Source organism: Oncorhynchus kisutch, unplaced genomic scaffold (genome assembly GCF_002021735.2).
Source record: "Oncorhynchus kisutch isolate 150728-3 unplaced genomic scaffold, Okis_V2 scaffold3891, whole genome shotgun sequence".
In the NCBI taxonomy this organism is placed as follows: domain Eukaryota; kingdom Metazoa; phylum Chordata; class Actinopteri; order Salmoniformes; family Salmonidae; genus Oncorhynchus; species Oncorhynchus kisutch.
This window is the reverse complement of record NW_022265836.1, coordinates 425,350-443,753: the sequence shown is the minus strand read 5'-3', so window position 1 is coordinate 443,753 and position 18,404 is coordinate 425,350. Positions and strand designations below refer to the sequence as shown.

The window sequence follows — 18,404 nt, the reverse complement described above, 5'->3', positions numbered from 1 at the left end:
TGTCTCTGCCTCTGTCTCTGCCCCTGTCTCTGCCTCTGTCTCTGCCCCTGTCTCTGTCCCTGTCCATGGTGCTGAAAAGCCCAGTTCTCTCTCTTGCTTATCAGCATTTAACCTCCATCTGGAAAACACTCTTTCAAATTCCATGTTAACACAAGACAAGCGGCCAATATGCCTTACTGTATTCTCTCTCTCTCCTCTCCTCTCCTCTCTCTCTCTCCTCTCCTCTCTTCTCTCTCCCTCCTCTCTCTTTCTCCTCTCTTCGCTCTCTTCTCTCTTCTCTCATCTATTTTTCTCTCTCCTTTTCTCTCTCTTCTCTCTTCTCTTGTGTTTCTGCTGGCTGTCACTGAGGCCTGTTACTGTGTGATGCCATTAGTCTCTATCCAGGAAAGGAGAGGAAAAAGGAGAGGAGGAGGAGAGTAAAGGAGAGGAGAGAGGATATGGCAGGAGAGGTGAAAGGGGAGAGAGGGACGAGAGGAGAAGAAGAGAGGAGAGGAGGGAGAGAGGGCCCCCTACAGAGAGGAGGAGAGGGGAGGAGGGGACGGGGAGAGGAGAGGAGGGAGAGAAGGCCCCCTACAGAGAGGAGGAGAGGAGGGAGAGAGGCCCGGCCATGGTAATTGCCTTTCTGGGATAATGACTCCAAGCCAGAGACAGGACCCTCCATACTCCCTCCACTGCTCCTCAACTGGTGCTCTGGAGGAGTGTGGCGTCAGACTGATTATCTCTCTGGCTGTGTCCCAAATCACTGTATACTGTATGTAGTGCACTACTTTTGACCAGGACTTATAGGACTCTGGTGAAAAGTAGTGCACTTTATAGGGAGTAGTGTGCGATTTGGGATATACTCTTTCTCTCTCTCTGTATCCTTCCTCGTACATGCATGAACAACATCCTCCTCAAACACAGGGGACGTTTTGATTGGTTAAGTCTTCCCGTCCCCCCACACCACCTCTCTCCTGAATGCAGTTAATACTCAGAAAAGGCAAATGTCTGTCTTTAAAAAAACGATAAGCTCCACCGCTGTGGTCAAGATACACCACAGTGAGTACGGTTACACACTATAATACCATTATTGTGGATAGTCAGATGAATAGAATTGTTGTATTAAGAAATGTTTATAATGGTTTGCAAGAAGAACCATTTCCCTAATAACCCTGTGTTACATGGACACATCTGAAATCTGATTGGACTATGATAAATACATCACGTCGACCAATCAAAATAGACCTTGTACCACAGCGACCATGTTTATTTTTTTTAATTTTTTGTTGTTGTTGTATGTGAAAACTACTTCTTAAAGATGAATACTTTTCAGTTGTTTATGAACTCACTTCACTGGTACTAAAGAGAGAGGCTCACTCGGCTGGAGCTACCATGTTCTGGAGCTACCATGTTCTGGAGCTACCATGTTCTGGTGCTACTATGTGCTGGTGCTACCATGTGCTGGAGCTACCATGTTCTGGAGCTACCATGTTCTGGTGCTACCATGTTCTGGTGCTACCATGTGCTGGTACTACCATGTGCTGGTGCTACCATGTGCGGGTGCTACCATGTTCTGGAGCTACCAGGTGCTGAAGTTACCAGGTGCTGGAGCTACCATGTGCTGGAGCTACCAGGTGCTGGAGCTACCATGTGCTGGAGCTACCATGTGCTGGAGCTACCATGTTCTGGAGCTACCATGTGCTGGAGCTACCAGGTGCTGGAGCTACCATGTTCTGGAGCTACCAGGTGCTGAAGTTACCAGGTGCTGGAGCTACCATGTGCTGGAGCTACCAGGTGCTGGAGCTACCATGTGCTGGAGCTACCAGGTGCTGGAGCTACCATGTTCTGGAGCTACCATGTGCTGGAGCTACCATGTTCTGGAGCTACCATGTGCTGGAGCTACCAGGTGCTGGAGCTACCATGTTCTGGAGCTACCATGTGCTGGAGCTACCATGTTCTGGAGCTACCATGTTCTGGAGCTACCATGTGCTGGAGCTACCAGGTGCTGGAGCTACCATGTTCTGGAGCTACCATGTGCTGGAGCTACTACATGTGCTGCTGCTCTGATTTTAAGATCCTAACAATTGAAAAGGTTGCTCAGAAAACCAGCTGTTTACATGTCCTAACAATTGAAGTAGGCAGGGTGTAGTCAGAGTGGACAGTAGGCAGGGTGTAGTCAGTGTACAGTAGGCAGGGTGTAGTCAGAGTGGACAGTAGGCAGGGTGTAGTCAGTGTACAGTAGGCAGGGTGTAGTCAGAGTGGACAGTAGGCAGGGTGTAGTCAGTGTACAGTAGGCAGGGTGTAGTCAGAGTGGACAGTAGGCAGGGTGTAGTCAGTGGACAGTAGGCAGGGTGTAGTCAGAGTGGACAGTAGGCAGGGTGTAGTCAGTGGACAGTAGGCAGGGTGTAGTCAGAGTGGACAGTAGGCAGGGTGTAGTCAGTGTACAGTAGGCAGGGTGTAGTCAGAGTGGACAGTAGGCAGGGTGTAGTCAGAGTGGACAGTAGGCAGGGTGTAGTCAGTGGACAGTAGGCAGGGTGTAGTCAGAGTGGACAGTAGGCAGGGTGTAGTCAGTGGACAGTAGGCAGGGTGTAGTCAGAGTGGACAGTAGGCAGGGTGTAGTCAGTGTACAGTAGGCAGGGTGTAGTCAGAGTGGACAGTAGGCAGGGTGTAGTCAGAGTGGACAGTAGGCAGGGTGTAGTCAGTGGACAGTAGGCAGGGTGTAGTCAGTGGACAGTAGGCAGGGTGTAGTCAGTGGACAGTAGGCAGGGTGTAGTCAATGAAAAAGTTGCTCAGAAAACCAGGCGTTTTAAACAGCACATGTTTACTTCTGATTTTGACCTGACACCGATTTAAGATAAGTTGAGGAAGGAGTTTACGTGACTAATGTATAATCTGCCTACATCAGTTAAATGTCTAGTTATTAATGGTAACATACTGGTTGTAGCCCCATTCCACAGTTTTTACCTTTATTTAACTAGGCAAGTCAGTTAAAGAACCAATTCTTATTTACAACGACGGCCTAGCCTAGTGGGTTAACGACAGAGCCTAGTGGGTTAACGACAGAGCCTAGTGGGTTAACTGCCTGTTCAGGAGCAGAACGACAGATTTTTTTCTTACCTTGTCAGCTCTGGGATTTGATCTAGCAACCTTTTGGTTACTAGTCCAACGCTCTAACCACTAGACTACCTGCCGACCCGATATAGAGTGGATCTGTACATTAGAACTACCTACATGCTATTCCTCAAGAAAACAGCCTTCATCCAATTTGTCTTGTTACGAATATAAACAGATCTCAGTGGCGCTGTGGTCTAAGGCACTGCATCTCAGTGCTCGAGGCCATCACTACAGACACCCTGGTTCGGTTTCTCGGCTGTATCACAACCCGGCCGTGATCGAGAGTCCCAATGGTGCGGCTCGACAATTGTCCCGGCGTCGTCCGGGTTAAGGGTAGGGTTTGGGCCTGGGTAGGGCCCGTCCATTGTAAAATAAGGAATTTATTCTTAACTGACTTGCCTAGTTAAATAAAGGTTAAATATATATATATTTTTTTAATAAAACCCAAGGACCGAACGTAGGGTTGTATTCACCGTGACCTTGTATTGGAACAACACCTCTTGCTGTGAATAGAACCAGGTTCAGTGGCAATGCATTTTCATGTCAACTCATTTAGCCCTTTAGAACCTCGAAGGATACAGCAACATTCCATGTTCAATGCCATTTTCCCAACCAACTATTGTATAGAGAATGAATAACATTAACATTCAATAGAAAAAGGAATGGAAGTAGGAATGTGTTTTTGTTGTGTGTGTGTGTGTGTGTTTTTTTTAAAGAGACGGGGTCGAGGATGTTGGCAATGAAGTTCAGTTGTTTTCTGAACTTCTGTTGTGATCAGGCTTTAAAGTTAAACCATATTTCTGTGTGTTACGAAGCAGGAAGAATGTGTTTCAGGAAACTGAAAGCATTTTCTAACTGCCTGTAGTCGTAGTATCACTGCAGCGTACACTACGGGTTTACTACAGTAGGCAGGGTGTAGTCAGTGGACAGTAGGCAGGGTGTAGTCAGTGTACAGTAGGCAGGGTGTAGTCAGTGTACAGTAGGCTGGGTGTAGTCAGTGTACAGTAGGCAGGGTGTAGTCAGTGTACAGTAGGCAGGGTGTAGTCAGTGTACAGTAGGCAGGGTGTAGTCAGTGTACAGTAGGCAGGGTGTAGTCAGTGTACAGTAGGCTGGGTGTAGTCAGTGTACAGTAGGCAGGGTGTAGTCAGTGTACAGTAGGCAGGGTGTAGTCAGTGTACAGTAGGCAGGGTGTAGTCAGTGTACAGTAGGCAGGGTGTAGTCAGTGTACAGTAGGCAGGGTGTAGTCCGTGTACAGTAGGCTGGGTGTAGTCAGTGTACAGTAGGCAGAGTGTATAGTAGACAGGGTGTAGGCAGAGTACAGTAGGCAGGGTGTAGTCAGTGTGCAGTAGGCAGGGTGTAGTCAGTGTACAGTAGGCAGGGTGTAGTCAGTGTACAGTAGGCAGGGTGTAGTCAGTGTGCAGTAGGCAGGGTGTAGTCAGTGTGCAGTAGGCAGGGTGTAGTCAGTGTGCAGTAGGCAGGGTGTAGTCAGTGTACAGTAGACAGGGTGTAGTCAGTGTGCAGTAGGCAGGGTGTAGGCAGAGTGTATAGTAGACAGGGTGTAGTCAGTGTACAGTAGACAGGGTGTAGTCAGGGTGTAGTCAGTGTACAGTAGACAGGGTGTAGTTAGTGTGCAGTAGGCAGGGTGTAGGCAGAGTGTATAGTAGACAGGGTGTAGTCAGTGTACAGTAGACAGGGTGTAGTCAGTGTACAGTAGACAGGGTGTAGTCAGTGTGCAGTAGGCAGGGTGTAGTCAGTGTACAGTAGGCAGGGTGTAGTGAGTGTACAGTAGGCAGGGAGTAGTCAGTGTACAGTGACAGGGTGTAGTCAGAGTACAGTAGGCAGGGTGTAGTCAGTGTACAGTAGGCAGGGTGTAGTCAGTGTGCAGTAGGCAGGGTGTAGTCAGTGTGCAGTAGACAGGGTGTAGTCAGTGTGCAGTAGGCAGGGTGTTGTCAGTGTGCAGTAGGCATGGTGTAGTCAGTGTACAGTAGGCAGGGTGTAGTCAGTGTACAGTAAGCAGGGTGTAGTCAGTGTACAGTAGGCAGGGTGTAGTCAGTGTACAGTATGCAGGGTGTAGTCAGTGTACAGTAGGCAGGGTGTAGTCAGTGTACAGTAAGCAGGATGTAGTCAGTGTATAGTGTGCAGGGTGTAGGCAGTGTACAGTAGGCAGGGTGTAGGCAGAGTGTATAGTGTGCAGGGTGTAGTCAGTGTGCAGTAGGCAGGGTGTAGTCAGTGTACAGTAGGCAGGGTGTAGTCAGAGTGTAGTCAGAGTGTAGTCAGTGATTAATACAGAGTGAAAGACAGTTTTATAAGCGAACCACCAGACTAAAACATCTCCCTCTCATATCATAAAAACGTGGCCTTTGAGCATGATCCCAGTCCGTGTGATGGATCGATCCATTATGCCTCCATCCAGTCGAAAAAATGGTGTTAAAAACACGATGGGTATACGTACAAACAGACATGTCAGGTCTACATGTGTCTTTTGAATGTGTCCAGTAGCTAGCAGTCATTGAGTTAGCTAGGCTGAGTCCCCCAGTACAACAGGAGAACAGTAGCTAGCAGTCTTTGAGTTAGCTAGGCTGAGTTCCCCAGTACAGCAGGAGAACAGTAGCTAGCAGTCTTTGAGTTAGCTAGGCTGAGTCCCTCAGTACAACAGGAGAACAGTAGCTAGCAGTCTATGAGTTAGCTAGGCTGAGTCCATCCGTACATCAGGAGAACAGTAGCTAGCAGTCTTTGAGTTAGCTAGGCTGAGTCCCCCAGTACATCAGGAGAACAGTAGCTAGCAGTCTTTGAGTTAGCTAGGCTGAGTCCCCCAGTACAGCAGGAGAACAGTAGCTAGCAGTCATTGAGTTAGCTAGGCTGAGTCCCTCAGTACAGCAGGAGAACAGTAGCTAGCAGTCATTGAGTTAGCTAGGCTGAGTCCCCCAGTACATCAGGAGAACAGTAGCTAGCAGTCATTGAGTTAGCTAGGCTGAGTCCCCCAGTACAGCAGGAGAACAGTCGCTAGCAGTCATTGAGTTAGCTAAGCTGAGTCCCTCAGTACAGCAGGAGAAACTCGAGTTTCCCAAATGGCACCCTATTCCTTACCTAGTGCACTTCTTTCAACCAGAGCCCTATGGGCCCAGCTCAGAAGTAGTGCACTATATAGTGAATACGGTGCCATTAGTGTTGCTGTTACATGTTACAGTGAGGAGTGTCTTAGACGTTAGACAACATGGCAGACAGGAAACAGGACTTAATGTGATCCCCTTCATCTCTCCATTCAGAAAGCAAAGGTTTCTGAGGACCCTTTGAAGGTCGATTAGGGGATTAAGAGACTAGAGGTTTGCCTGTCACGCTGATCTGGTAACCAACGTTTTTTTTAGGTGACACACAGACGGCATCCCATCTCCACACAGGAGGCTGGTGTCATTTTGAATCGGAGGCCGTCCCACTTTTGCTTTTTGCATGTGGCTGTGCAAACCAAGCCAATCCAAGCCAATCCAAGCCAAGCCAAGCTAAACCAATCCAAACCAATCCAAACCAAGCCAATCCAAGCCAAACCAAGCCAAGCCAATCCAATCCAAGCAAATCCATGCAAATCCAAGCCAAGCCAATCCAATCCAAGCCAATCCAAGCAGGTCAGATGTTTTCAGGATCACAGAGAGAGGGGCCCCTGGCTCTGGTGAAACGACATACTATGGAGTAGTATATGTTGCCATAATGCAGAGTAGTATCTAGTATTTCCTCCCTATGCATCAAGTCAGTACTGTAGCAGTGATGATTCTATACAGTCAGAGGTGAGGAAGTGAAGGGGTTTTAGCAGTGATGATTCTATACAGTCAGAGGTGAGGAAGTGAAGGGGTTTTAGCAGTGATGATTCTATACAGTCAGAGGTGAGGAAGTGAAGGGGTTTTAGCAGTGATGATTCTATACAGTCAGAGGTGAGGGAGTGAAGGGGTTTTAGCAGTGATGATTCTATACAGTCAGAGGTGAGGAAGTGAAGGGGATTTAGCAGTGATGATTCTATACAGTCAGAGGTGAGGGAGTGAAGGGGTTTTAGCAGTGATGATTCTATACAGTCAGAGGTGAGGAAGTGAAGGGGTTTTAGCAGTGATGATTCTATACAGTCAGAGGTGAGGGAGTGAAGGGGTTTTAGCAGTGATGATTCTACACGGTCAGAGGTGAGGAAGTGAAGGGGTTTTAGCAGTGATGATTCTATACAGTCAGAGGTGAGGAAGTGAAGGGCTTTTAGCAGTGATGATTCTATACAGTCAGAGGTGAGGAAGTGAAGTGGTTTTAGCAGTGATGATTCTATACAGTCAGAGGTGAGGAAGTGAAGGGGTTTTAGCAGTGATGATTCTATACAGTCAGAGGTGAGGAAGTGAATGGGTTTTAGCAGTGATGATTCTATACAGTCAGAGGTGAGGAAGTGAAGGGGTTTTAGCAGTGATGATTCTATACAGTCAGAGGTGAGGAAGTGAAGGGGTTTTAGCAGTGATGATTCTATACAGTCAGAGGTGAGGAAGTGAAGGGGTTTTAGCAGTGATGATTCTATACAGTCAGAGGTGAGGAAGTGAAGTGGTTTTAGCAGTGATGATTCTATACAGTCAGAGGTGAGGAAGTGAAGGGGTTTTAGCAGTGATGATTCTATACAGTCAGAGGTGAGGGAGTGAAGGGGTTTTAGCAGTGATGATTCTATACAGTCAGAGGTGAGGAAGTGAAGGGGTTTTAGCAGTGATGATTCTATACAGTCAGAGGTGAGGAAGTGAAGGGGTTTTAGCAGTGATGATTCTATACAGTCAGAGGTGAGGGAGTGAAGGGGTTTTAGCAGTGATGATTCTATACAGTCAGAGGTGAGGAAGTGAAGGGGTTTTAGCAGTGATGATTCTATACAGTCAGAGGTGAGGGAGTGAAGGGGTTTTAGCAGTGATGATTCTATACAGTCAGAGGTGAGGAAGTGAAGGGGTTTTAGCAGTGATGATTCTATACAGTCAGAGGTGAGGGAGTGAAGGGGTTTTAGCAGTGATGATTCTACACGGTCAGAGGTGAGGAAGTGAAGGGGTTTTAGCAGTGATGATTCTATACAGTCAGAGGTGAGGAAGTGAAGGGCTTTTAGCAGTGATGATTCTATACAGTCAGAGGTGAGTAAGTGAAGTGGTTTTAGCAGTGATGATTCTATACAGTCAGAGGTGAGGAAGTGAAGGGGTTTTAGCAGTGATGATTCTATACAGTCAGAGGTGAGGAAGTGAAGGGGTTTTAGCAGTGATGATTCTATACAGTCAGAGGTGAGGAAGTGAAGTGGTTTTAGCAGTGATGATTCTATACAGTCAGAGGTGAGGAAGTGAAGGGCTTTTAGCAGTGATGATTCTATACAGTCAGAGGTGAGTAAGTGAAGTGGTTTTAGCAGTGATGATTCTATACAGTCAGAGGTGAGGAAGTGAAGGGGTTTTAGCAGTGATGATTCTATACAGTCAGAGGTGAGGAAGTGAAGGGCTTTTAGCAGTGATGATTCTATACAGTCAGAGGTGAGGAAGTGAAGGGCTTTTAGCAGTGATGATTCTATACAGTCAGAGGTGAGGAAGTGAAGGGGTTTTAGCAGTGATGATTCTATACAGTCAGAGGTGAGGAAGTGAAGGGGTTTTAGCAGTGATGATTCTATACAGTCAGAGGTGAGGAAGTGAAGTGGTTTTAGCAGTGATGATTCTATACAGTCAGAGGTGAGGAATGAAGGGGTTTTAGCAGTGATGATTCTATACAGTCAGAGGTGAGGAAGTGAAGGGGTTTTAGCAGTGATGATTCTATACAGTCAGAGGTGAGGGAGTGAAGGGGTTTTAGTTGAACGAGACATTGGCACATTTTATCAGAGACATTTGCATAACTTTATTAACATATTCCTGTAGTTACATTTAAAAATAACTCCACTCTGCTGCACTGAAAGACAAGACACATCCAAGCAGATAGTAGAATAATTCCCTGTGGTGTCATTACCCAGTCTAGTCAGATAGTAGAATAATTCCCTGTGGTGTCATTACCCAGTCCAGTCAGATAGTAGAATAATTCCCTGTGGTGTCATTACCCAGTCTAGTCAGATAGTGGAATAATTCCCTGTGGTGTCATTACCCAGTCTAGTCAGATAGTAGAATAATTCCCTGTGGTGTCATTACCCAGTCTAGTCAGATAGTAGAATAATTCCCTGTGGTGTCATTATCCAGTCTAGTCAGATAGTAGAATAATTCCCTGTGGTGTCATTATCCAGTCTAGTCAGATAGTAGAATAATTCCCTGTGGTGTCATTACCCAGTCTAGTCAGATAGTAGAATAATTCCCTGTGGTGTCATTACCCAGTCTAGTCAGATAGTAGAATAATTCCCTGTGGTGTCATTACCCAATCTAGTCAGATAGTAGAATAATTCCCTGTGGTGTCATTACCCAGTCTAGTCAGATAGTAGAATAATTCCCTGTGGTGTCATTACCCAGTCTAGTCAGATAGTAGAATAATTCCCTGTGGTGTCATTATCCAGTCTAGTCAGATAGTAGAATAATTCCCTGTGGTGTCATTACCCAGTCTAGTCAGATAGTAGAATAATTCCCTGGGGTGTCATTACCCAGTCTAGTCAGATAGTAGAATAATTCCCTGTGGTGTCATTATCCAGTCTAGTCAGATAGTAGAATAATTCCCTGTGGTGTCATTACCCAGTCTAGTCAGATAGTAGAATAATTCCCTGTGGTGTCATTATCCAGTCTAGTCAGATAGTAGAATAATTCCCTGTGGTGTCATTACCCAGTCTAGTCAGATAGTAGAATAATTCCCTGTGGTGTCATTACCCAGTCTACTGTGTCATCCTCCCAGAGCAGAGCGAGAGAGGGAGAGAGGACTTCACAATTCACTATTTACACCAAAACTGGGTTTAAATATTATTTGAAATGATTTCAAATACTTTCGCTGGTCTTTGATTGAGCTTTCTTGGCATAATGGACCAATCAAATCAATCAAATCAAATCCCAAAACGGCAAACCCAACCTACTTGGTACTCCAGGCAAGATAGAGGAAACGCATTGATGTATTTGAAAGATTTCAAATAGTATTTGAACCCAGGTCTGATTCAGCCTACACCCTCTAATAGTGTTGTTGACTGTATAATGCAGATTGGACGTTCAGTTGGACTTCACTCAGCCACAGGAGGCTGTAATTCTAATCTAATCCAGAAATACCCATGACAACGTGTTGCTGGTGTGTTTCAGTTAGCGTGTTGTCGGTGTGTTTCAGTTAGCGTGTCGTTGGTGTGTTTTAGTTAGCGTGTTGTTGGTGTGTTTTAGTTAGCGTGTTGTTGGTGTGTTTTAGTTAGCGTGTTGTTACCATGTTGTGACTATGTTGATATCTGGTGTTGAGTTCCTCTTCTTGATTTAAAGGGATTGGACAAATCACACTGAAACACCTGACTGGACGACGTAGATTAAAATACCTTAATGATCCATCTTCAGGTGTTTTCAACCGTCTTGTTTGGTACCTGGTGGTGTTAAGAGCAGTGGTTGTCTCGGTGGTGTCTTCAGGTGTTTTCAACTGTCTTGTTTGCTACCTGGTGGTTTCTTCAGGTGTTTTCAGCCGTCTTGTTTGGTACCTGGTGGTGTTAAGAGCAGTGGTTGTCTCGGTGGTGTCTTCAGGTGTTTTCAACTGTCTTGTTTGCTACCTGGTGGTGTCTTCAGGTGTTTTCAACCGTCTTGTTTGGTACCTGGTGGTGTTAAGAGCAGTGGTTGTCTCGGTGACGTCTTCAGGTGTTTCCAACCGTCTTGTTTGGTACCTGGTGGTGTTAGGAGCAGTGGTTGTCTCGGTGATGTCTTCAGGTGTTTTGAAACGTCTTGTTTGCTACCTGGTGGTGTTAAGAGCAGTGGTTGTCTCGGTGATGTCTTCAGGTGTTTTCAACCGTCTTGTTTGCTACCTGGTGGTGTTAAGAGCAGTGGTTGTCTCGGTGACGCCGTCAGGTGTTTTCAACAGTCTTGTTTGCTACCTGGTGGTGTTTTCAACCATCTTGTTTGCTACCTGGTGGTGTTAAGAGCAGTGGTTGTCTCGGTGGTGTCTTCAGGTGTTTTAAACCGTCTTGTTTGCTACCTGGTGGTGTTAAGAGCAGTGGTTGTCTCGGTGGTGTCTTCAGGTGTTTTCAACCGTCTTGTTTGGTACCTGGTGGTGTTAAGAGCAGTGGTTGTCTCGGTGGTGTCTTCAGGTGTTTTCAACCGTCTTGTTTGCTACCTGGTGGTGTTAAGAGCAGTGGTTGTCTCGGTGGTGTCTTCAGGTGTTTTCAACCGTCTTGTTTGCTACCTGGTGGTGTTAAGAGCAGTGGTTGTCTCGGTGGTGTCTTCAGGTGTTTTCAAACCGTCTTGTTTGCTACCTGGTGGTGTCTTCAGGTGTTTTCAGCCGTCTTGTTTGGTACCTGGTGGTGTTAAGAGCAGTGGTTGTCTCGGTGGTGTCTTCAGGTGTTTTCAACTGTCTTGTTTGCTACCTGGTGGTGTTAAGAGCAGTGGTTGTCTCGGTGACGCCGTCAGGTGTTTTCAACAGTCTTGTTTGCTACCTGGTGGTGTTTTCAACCATCTTGTTTGCTACCTGGTGGTGTTAAGAGCAGTGGTTGTCTCGGTGGTGTCTTCAGGTGTTTTAAACCGTCTTGTTTGCTACCTGGTGGTGTTAAGAGCAGTGGTTGTCTCGGTGGTGTCTTCAGGTGTTTTCAACCGTCTTGTTTGGTACCTGGTGGTGTTAAGAGCAGTGGTTGTCTCGGTGGTGTCTTCAGGTGTTTTCAACCGTCTTGTTTGCTACCTGGTGGTGTTAAGAGCAGTGGTTGTCTCGGTGGTGTCTTCAGGTGTTTTCAACCGTCTTGTTTGCTACCTGGTGGTGTTAAGAGCAGTGGTTGTCTCGGTGGTGTCTTCAGGTGTTTTCAAACCGTCTTGTTTGCTACCTGGTGGTGTCTTCAGGTGTTTTCAGCCGTCTTGTTTGGTACCTGGTGGTGTTAAGAGCAGTGGTTGTCTCTGTGGTGTCTTCAGGTGTTTTCAACTGTCTTGTTTGCTACCTGGTGGTGTCTTCAGGTGTTTTCAACCGTCTTGTTTGGTACCTGGTGGTGTTAAGAGCAGTGGTTGTCTCGGTGATGTCTTCAGGTGTTTTCAACCGTCTTGTTTGCTACCTGGTGGTGTTAAGAGCAGTGGTTGTCTCGGTGACGCCGTCAGGTGTTTTCAACAGTCTTGTTTGCTACCTGGTGGTGTTTTCAACCATCTTGTTTGCTACCTGGTGGTGTTAAGAGCAGTGGTTGTCTCGGTGGTGTCTTCAGGTGTTTTAAACCGTCTTGTTTGCTACCTGGTGGTGTTAAGAGCAGTGGTTGTCTCGGTGGTGTCTTCAGGTGTTTTCAACCGTCTTGTTTGGTACCTGGTGGTGTTAAGAGCAGTGGTTGTCTCGGTGATGTCTTCAGGTGTTTTCAACCGTCTTGTTTGCTACCTGGTGGTGTTAAGAGCAGTGGTTGTCTCGGTGGTGTCTTCAGGTGTTTTCAAACCGTCTTGTTTGCTACCTGGTGGTGTCTTCAGGTGTGGTTAAAGGCATTAGACAAGGAAACCAAAGTAACACCAAAGCCTAGTAAAGAAATGGAATGGATGACACTTCCTGTTCATCTCCGTTAAACTGCTCTTTCGGGTGTTGTTGACACAACCGTCTTGTTTGTCAGAGAAATGTGTTTTGTTTTTTAAACAATTTTATAAACACACATCGCAAAAAAAATACATCCTCACCCTAGTGAACCATTTTTTTTTTTGCTTTTAACTGTCAAAATATACTGAGGATTGACAGGAAGTTTTATCGTAGGTTTTCCTACGAAAACCAAATTAACCCCTATAGTTCATATCATAGTGAAATACAGTGACATCAATTTACAAGAGTAGCAGATAAGCAGAATATTGCTCCTGTCCGGTATTCCCTGCTTTCAACAGATAATGACTTCACCAGCCCAGCCTAGCTATGTAAATTAGCCAGGGTCTGATATCTTGACTACACTGAGAAGCTCTGTAGTTGAACCGTATGTCTGTTTCCCTAATTCGCAACCCCTTATTTCCCTACATAGTGCACTACTTTTGACTAGAGTTCAATGGGCCCTGGTCAAAAGTAGTGCACTACGTAGGGAATAGGGTACCGTTTGGAACACATTCTATGTCTGTCTGAGGGAAGCAGACACCAAAGTACCTAGTCATCCAGTCTTCAATGCCCAGCCAAATCTAATGGATTTAATGAAGGGGAGATATATATTTTTCAAATGTTGTATTTAATTTGATTTAGCATTTTTATGAGACACCCCCCCGCCCCCTCCATTCCCCATACTAAATCACATTAAAATGTTCAGAGTTTGTAGTCATGTTAACTGTACTGCTTACAGTGTGTCTGTGTGGTTGGTTGGGAGGAATAGCTAGTGTTAATGAATGCAAAACATTACCATAAAATATTCAAAAGAAGACCCATTACTGCTGTGGCTGTCTCATCTTTGCTGCTAAACTTCAATCAGTTGAGCATTTAAAATGCATTAAATGCCTTTGGTAATCTAGTCTAATCTGCAAAGCAACATTTTTTGTCAAACTGGTTTTGACTTATATTATTATTCTTATTATTATTTTTAAACACACCAAAAAATATGTAACACTTAATTTTATGATGGTAATTTTTAAAAATTTCTCTGTTATAATTAAAATCCTTGCTCATCAAGTACTTAAAACAAGCATGTAATTGTGTAGTTTATCAGAGCCTTTAATGTTATTCTATGTACGAATCTTAAACTAACTACTCAAAAAACACAGAATTAGTGTCAATGCAATTGTAAAACTGTGTGCAAATGTTATTTTTTACTGAGCTAAATATATGTTAATAATGAGATAATATCTAAATATATGTTAATAATGGGATAATATCTAAATATATGTTAATAATGAGATAATATCTAAATATATGTTAATAATGAGATAATATCTAAATATATGTTAATAATGGGATAATATCTAAATATATGTTATTAATAATGAGATAACATCTAAATATATGTTAATAATGGGGTAATATCTAAATATATGTTAATAATGGGATAATATCTAAATATATGTTATTAATAATGAGATAATATCTAAATATATGTTAATAATGAGATAATATCTAAATATATGTTGATAATGGGATAATATCTAAATATATGTTAATAATGAGATAATATCTAAATACTATGTTTTTAAAGCCACATTCCAGGGTCTTATTTTCAGCCCAAATGGCAGCCCTGACACTCTGAGATCTACTCCTATGAGCTATGCTGTCTGAAGGGCTGGTTTTCCTCATGAATAATGTTCCCTATGTGTACTGTCTGTGTCTGTGTTAATACCATGAGGTGTCAGTGTTGTGCTACGGCTGGTTAATAGTAACACCTCCTTCCTCTGATGCAGACGGGGAGGTGCAGACTGATGAAGGCCCTTTAGAGGATGCAGACCTGTCTCCGCAGAGTGACCTGTCCTCTGAAGAGGTTAGACACACCCCTCTGCAGAGTGACCTGACCTCTGAAGAGGTTAGACACACCTCTCCACAGAATGACCTGACCTCTGAAGAGGTTAAACACACCCCTCCACAGAGTGACCTGACCTCTGAAGAGGTTAAACACACCTCTCCACAGAGTGACCTGACCTCTGAAGAGGTTAGACACACCTCACACTTGCATATATTGCTTACTACTGTACAAGTGTACCAAGTTTCAGGCTTTTAATAAAAAAGTGTACATTAATTTTTATATTATCTATAGCTCAAATACAATTCCAACTGTTTGAATGTTCAACATATTGCGTCTGAAAGACTTTCGATAATAGAATCATATTCATTTGCTAATGTAAAATCTATTTCAGAAGCCAACAGAGGACAGTAAATCTACTGACACAGAGGAGAGTCCAGAGGGAGAAAAAGTTGAAGAGGAGGAGACTGCAGTAGCTGAGAACTCCACCGTGGAACAAGGTGATAACAAGGAAGATATTACTAAGAGGATTACCACAGAGGAACAAGGTGATGACAACGAAGATATTACTAAGAGGATTACCACAGAGGAACAAGGTGATAACAAGGAAGATATTACTAAAACCACCGAGGAACAAGGTGATAACAACGAAGATATTACTAAGACCACCGAGGAACAAGGTGATAACAACGAAGATATTACTAAGAGGATTACCACAGAGGAACAAGGTGATGACAAGGAAGATATTACTAAGAGGATTACCACAGAGGAACAAGGTGATAACAAGGAAGATGTTACTAAAACCACAGAGGAACAAGGTGATAACAAGGAAGATATTACTAAAACCACCAAGGAACAAGGTGATAACAAGGAAGATGTTACTAAAACCACCGAGGAACAAGGTGATAACAAGGAAGATATTACTAAGAGGATTACCACAGAGGAACAAGGTGATAACAAGGAAGATATTACTAAAACCACCGAGGAACAAGGTGATGACAACGAAGATATTACTAAGAGGATTACCACAGAGGAACAAGGTGATAACAAGGAAGATGTTACTAAAACCACAGAGGAACAAGGTGATAACAAGGAAGATGTTACTAAAACCACAGAGGAACAAGGTGATGACAACGAAGATATTACTAAGACCACAGAGGAACAAGGTGATAACAAGGAAGATGTTACTAAGAGGATTACCACAGAGGAACAAGGTGATAACAACGAAGATATTACTAAGAGGATTACCACAGAGGAACAAGGTGATAACAAGGAAGATATTACTATAACCACAGAGGAGGACTCAGACAGTGTGGTTGGTGAGAAGAGCCTGGAGACCAAGCTACAGGGAAGTCTGGAGAACCTGGTCCTGAAGAAATGAAGGATGGAGAGGGGAAGGAGAGAGAGAGAGAAGGAGGATGAGGCACCGGATAAAGCTGAGGAGGTTGGAGAAGCAGGGGATGACGGTCCAACTTCAACAGATGGAAAAGAGTAGAAAGAGAAAGTGGATAGAGGAAGACGAGATGAATCATACCATGTGGAAAAGAAAGATGAGGAGGAAGTAGACAAGGAACCTGGAACTGAGACAGATTTTGAGACAGAAGAGGGAGGAAGTAGATAAGGAACCTGGAACTGAGACAGATTCTGAGACAGAGGAGGGAGGAAGTAGATAAGGAACCTGGAACTGAGACAGAGGAGGGAGGAAGTAGATAAGGAACCTGGAACTGAGACAGAGGAGGGAGGAAGTAGATAAGGAACCTGGAACTGAGACAGAGGAGGGAGGAAGTAGATAAGGAACCTGGAACTGAGACAGAGGAGGGAGGAAGTAGATAAGGAACCTGGAACTGAGACAGAGGAGGGAGGAAGTAGATAAGGAACCTGGAACTGAGACAGATTCTGAGACAGGGGAGGGAGGAAGTAGATAAGGAACCTGGAACTGAGACAGATTCTGAGACAGAGGAGGGAGGAAGTAGATAAGGAACCTGGAACTGAGACAGAGGAGGGAGGAAGTAGATAAGGAACCTGGAACTGAGACAGATTCTGAGACAGAGGAGGAAGTGAAGAAGAAGATAGAGAGGTGATCCTTCAGAGACAGGAGAAGATAGAGAGGTGATCCTTCAGTGACAGGAGAAGATAGAGAGGTGATCCTTCAGAGACAGGAGAAGATAGAGAGGTGATCCTTCAGAGACCGGAGAAGATAGAGATGTGATCCTTCAGAGACCGGAGAAGATAGAGATGTGATCCTTCAGAGACAGGAGAAGATAGAGAGGTGATCCTTCAGAGACAGGAGAAGATAGAGAGGTGATCCTTCAGAGACAGGAGAAGATAGAGAGGTGATCCTTCAGAGACAGGAGAAGATAGAGAGGTGATCATTCAGAGACAGGAGAAGATAGAGAGGTGATCCCTCAGAGACAGGAGAAGATAGAGAGGTGATGCTTCAGAGACAGGAGAAGATAGAGAGGTGATCCATCAGAGACAGGAGAAGATAGAGAGGTGTAGAGAGAGAAGGATGATGCAACTACTACTTTTTACTTTTTTAAAGATACCAAAACAGACAAGTCTGCAAAGGAGAAAGGAGAGGGGGGGGGGACAAAGAGGAGAGAAATGGGGAGGGAGAATCATCAGAATCCCATTCCAGTGAAGAGGAAGAAACAGGGAGAGAGACCGGACACCAGGTAAAAGGTTCCAATGAGAAGAGTCAAAGCAGCAAAGACGAGTTGGAAGTGTTGTTTAAGAAAAGCCTTAAGGGAGAAGGGTGACAAGACTAGCATGTAGGGCACAAAGAAAAATATCATTATAATCCACCACAACAAAACAATATTACATTATCAGGGTTCTTAATATGATTTTTTTTCTTAACAATGTGATGCTGCTGAGCAAAGTGCCTCTCTTACGTTCTTCGAGGGGAATATCCTGGATATCGTATGGGATTATATATGGGGTTATATGTGGGATTATATGTGGGATTATATGTGGGGTTATATGTGGGATTATATGTGGGGTTATATGTGGGGTTATATATGGGATTATATGTGGGATTATATGTGGGATTATATGTGGGATTATATGTGGGGTTATATGTGGGATTATATATGGGATTATATGTGGGGTTATATGTGGGGTTATATGTGGGATTATATATGGGATTATATGTGGGGTTATATGTGGAATTATATGTGGGATTATATGTGGGATTATATGTGGGGTTATATATGGGATTATATATGGGATTATATGTGGGATTATATGTGGGGTTATGTGTGGGGTTATATGTGGGATTATATATAAATAAATAAATAAATATGAATGGTTGTTTAGTTACATAGGGATACACAGCTATAGGGGAGTTTCTATTTGAAGTATAGTATAAATCACCAGTGGGAAGAGGGTCCGACAGCTGTCATAACAGTTACACTGTGCCTTTTTATTCCATCAAATTACCATGTAACATCTCTGGGAACTCATTATTCTTAAATGGTAATTAAGTAGTGACTGATGATAAATGACTGAAGTTCAAATAGTTTCCGAGTGGTTATTATCTGTTGGAAACACTGTAGTCTTCAGAGAGATGGGTCTGTTACAGGCTTTTAATGTGACATCATGTTCTGTACTCTGTGAATGATATGAAAGAGAGAGATAGAGAGGGGGGGAGAGAAGAGGAGAGAGAGAGAGAGGGGGAGAGAGAGAGGGGAGAGAGGGGGGAGAGAGAGACAGAAACACTGTTAAAAGGAAACACTGTAGTCTTTAGAGAGATGGGTCTGTTACATGCTTTTAATGTGACATCATGTTCTGTACTCTGTGAATGATATGAAGGAGAGTGGGGGGGGGAGAG

General features: G+C 44.2%; 1 protein-coding gene across 1 annotated transcript; it reads left to right on the top strand.

Moving 5' to 3' along the window:
• The first annotated feature begins 1,659 nt into the window (after positions 1-1,659).
• On the top strand, positions 1,660-16,319 carry LOC116372073 (dentin matrix acidic phosphoprotein 1-like). The gene is made up of 3 exons (XM_031821153.1): positions 1,660-2,031; positions 14,462-14,761; positions 14,967-16,319. The coding sequence occupies exons 1-3, from the start codon at positions 1,660-1,662 to the stop codon at positions 15,951-15,953; spliced, it is 1,659 nt and encodes a 552-aa protein (XP_031677013.1). The 3' UTR covers positions 15,954-16,319.
• The last annotated feature ends 2,085 nt before the right edge of the window (positions 16,320-18,404 follow it).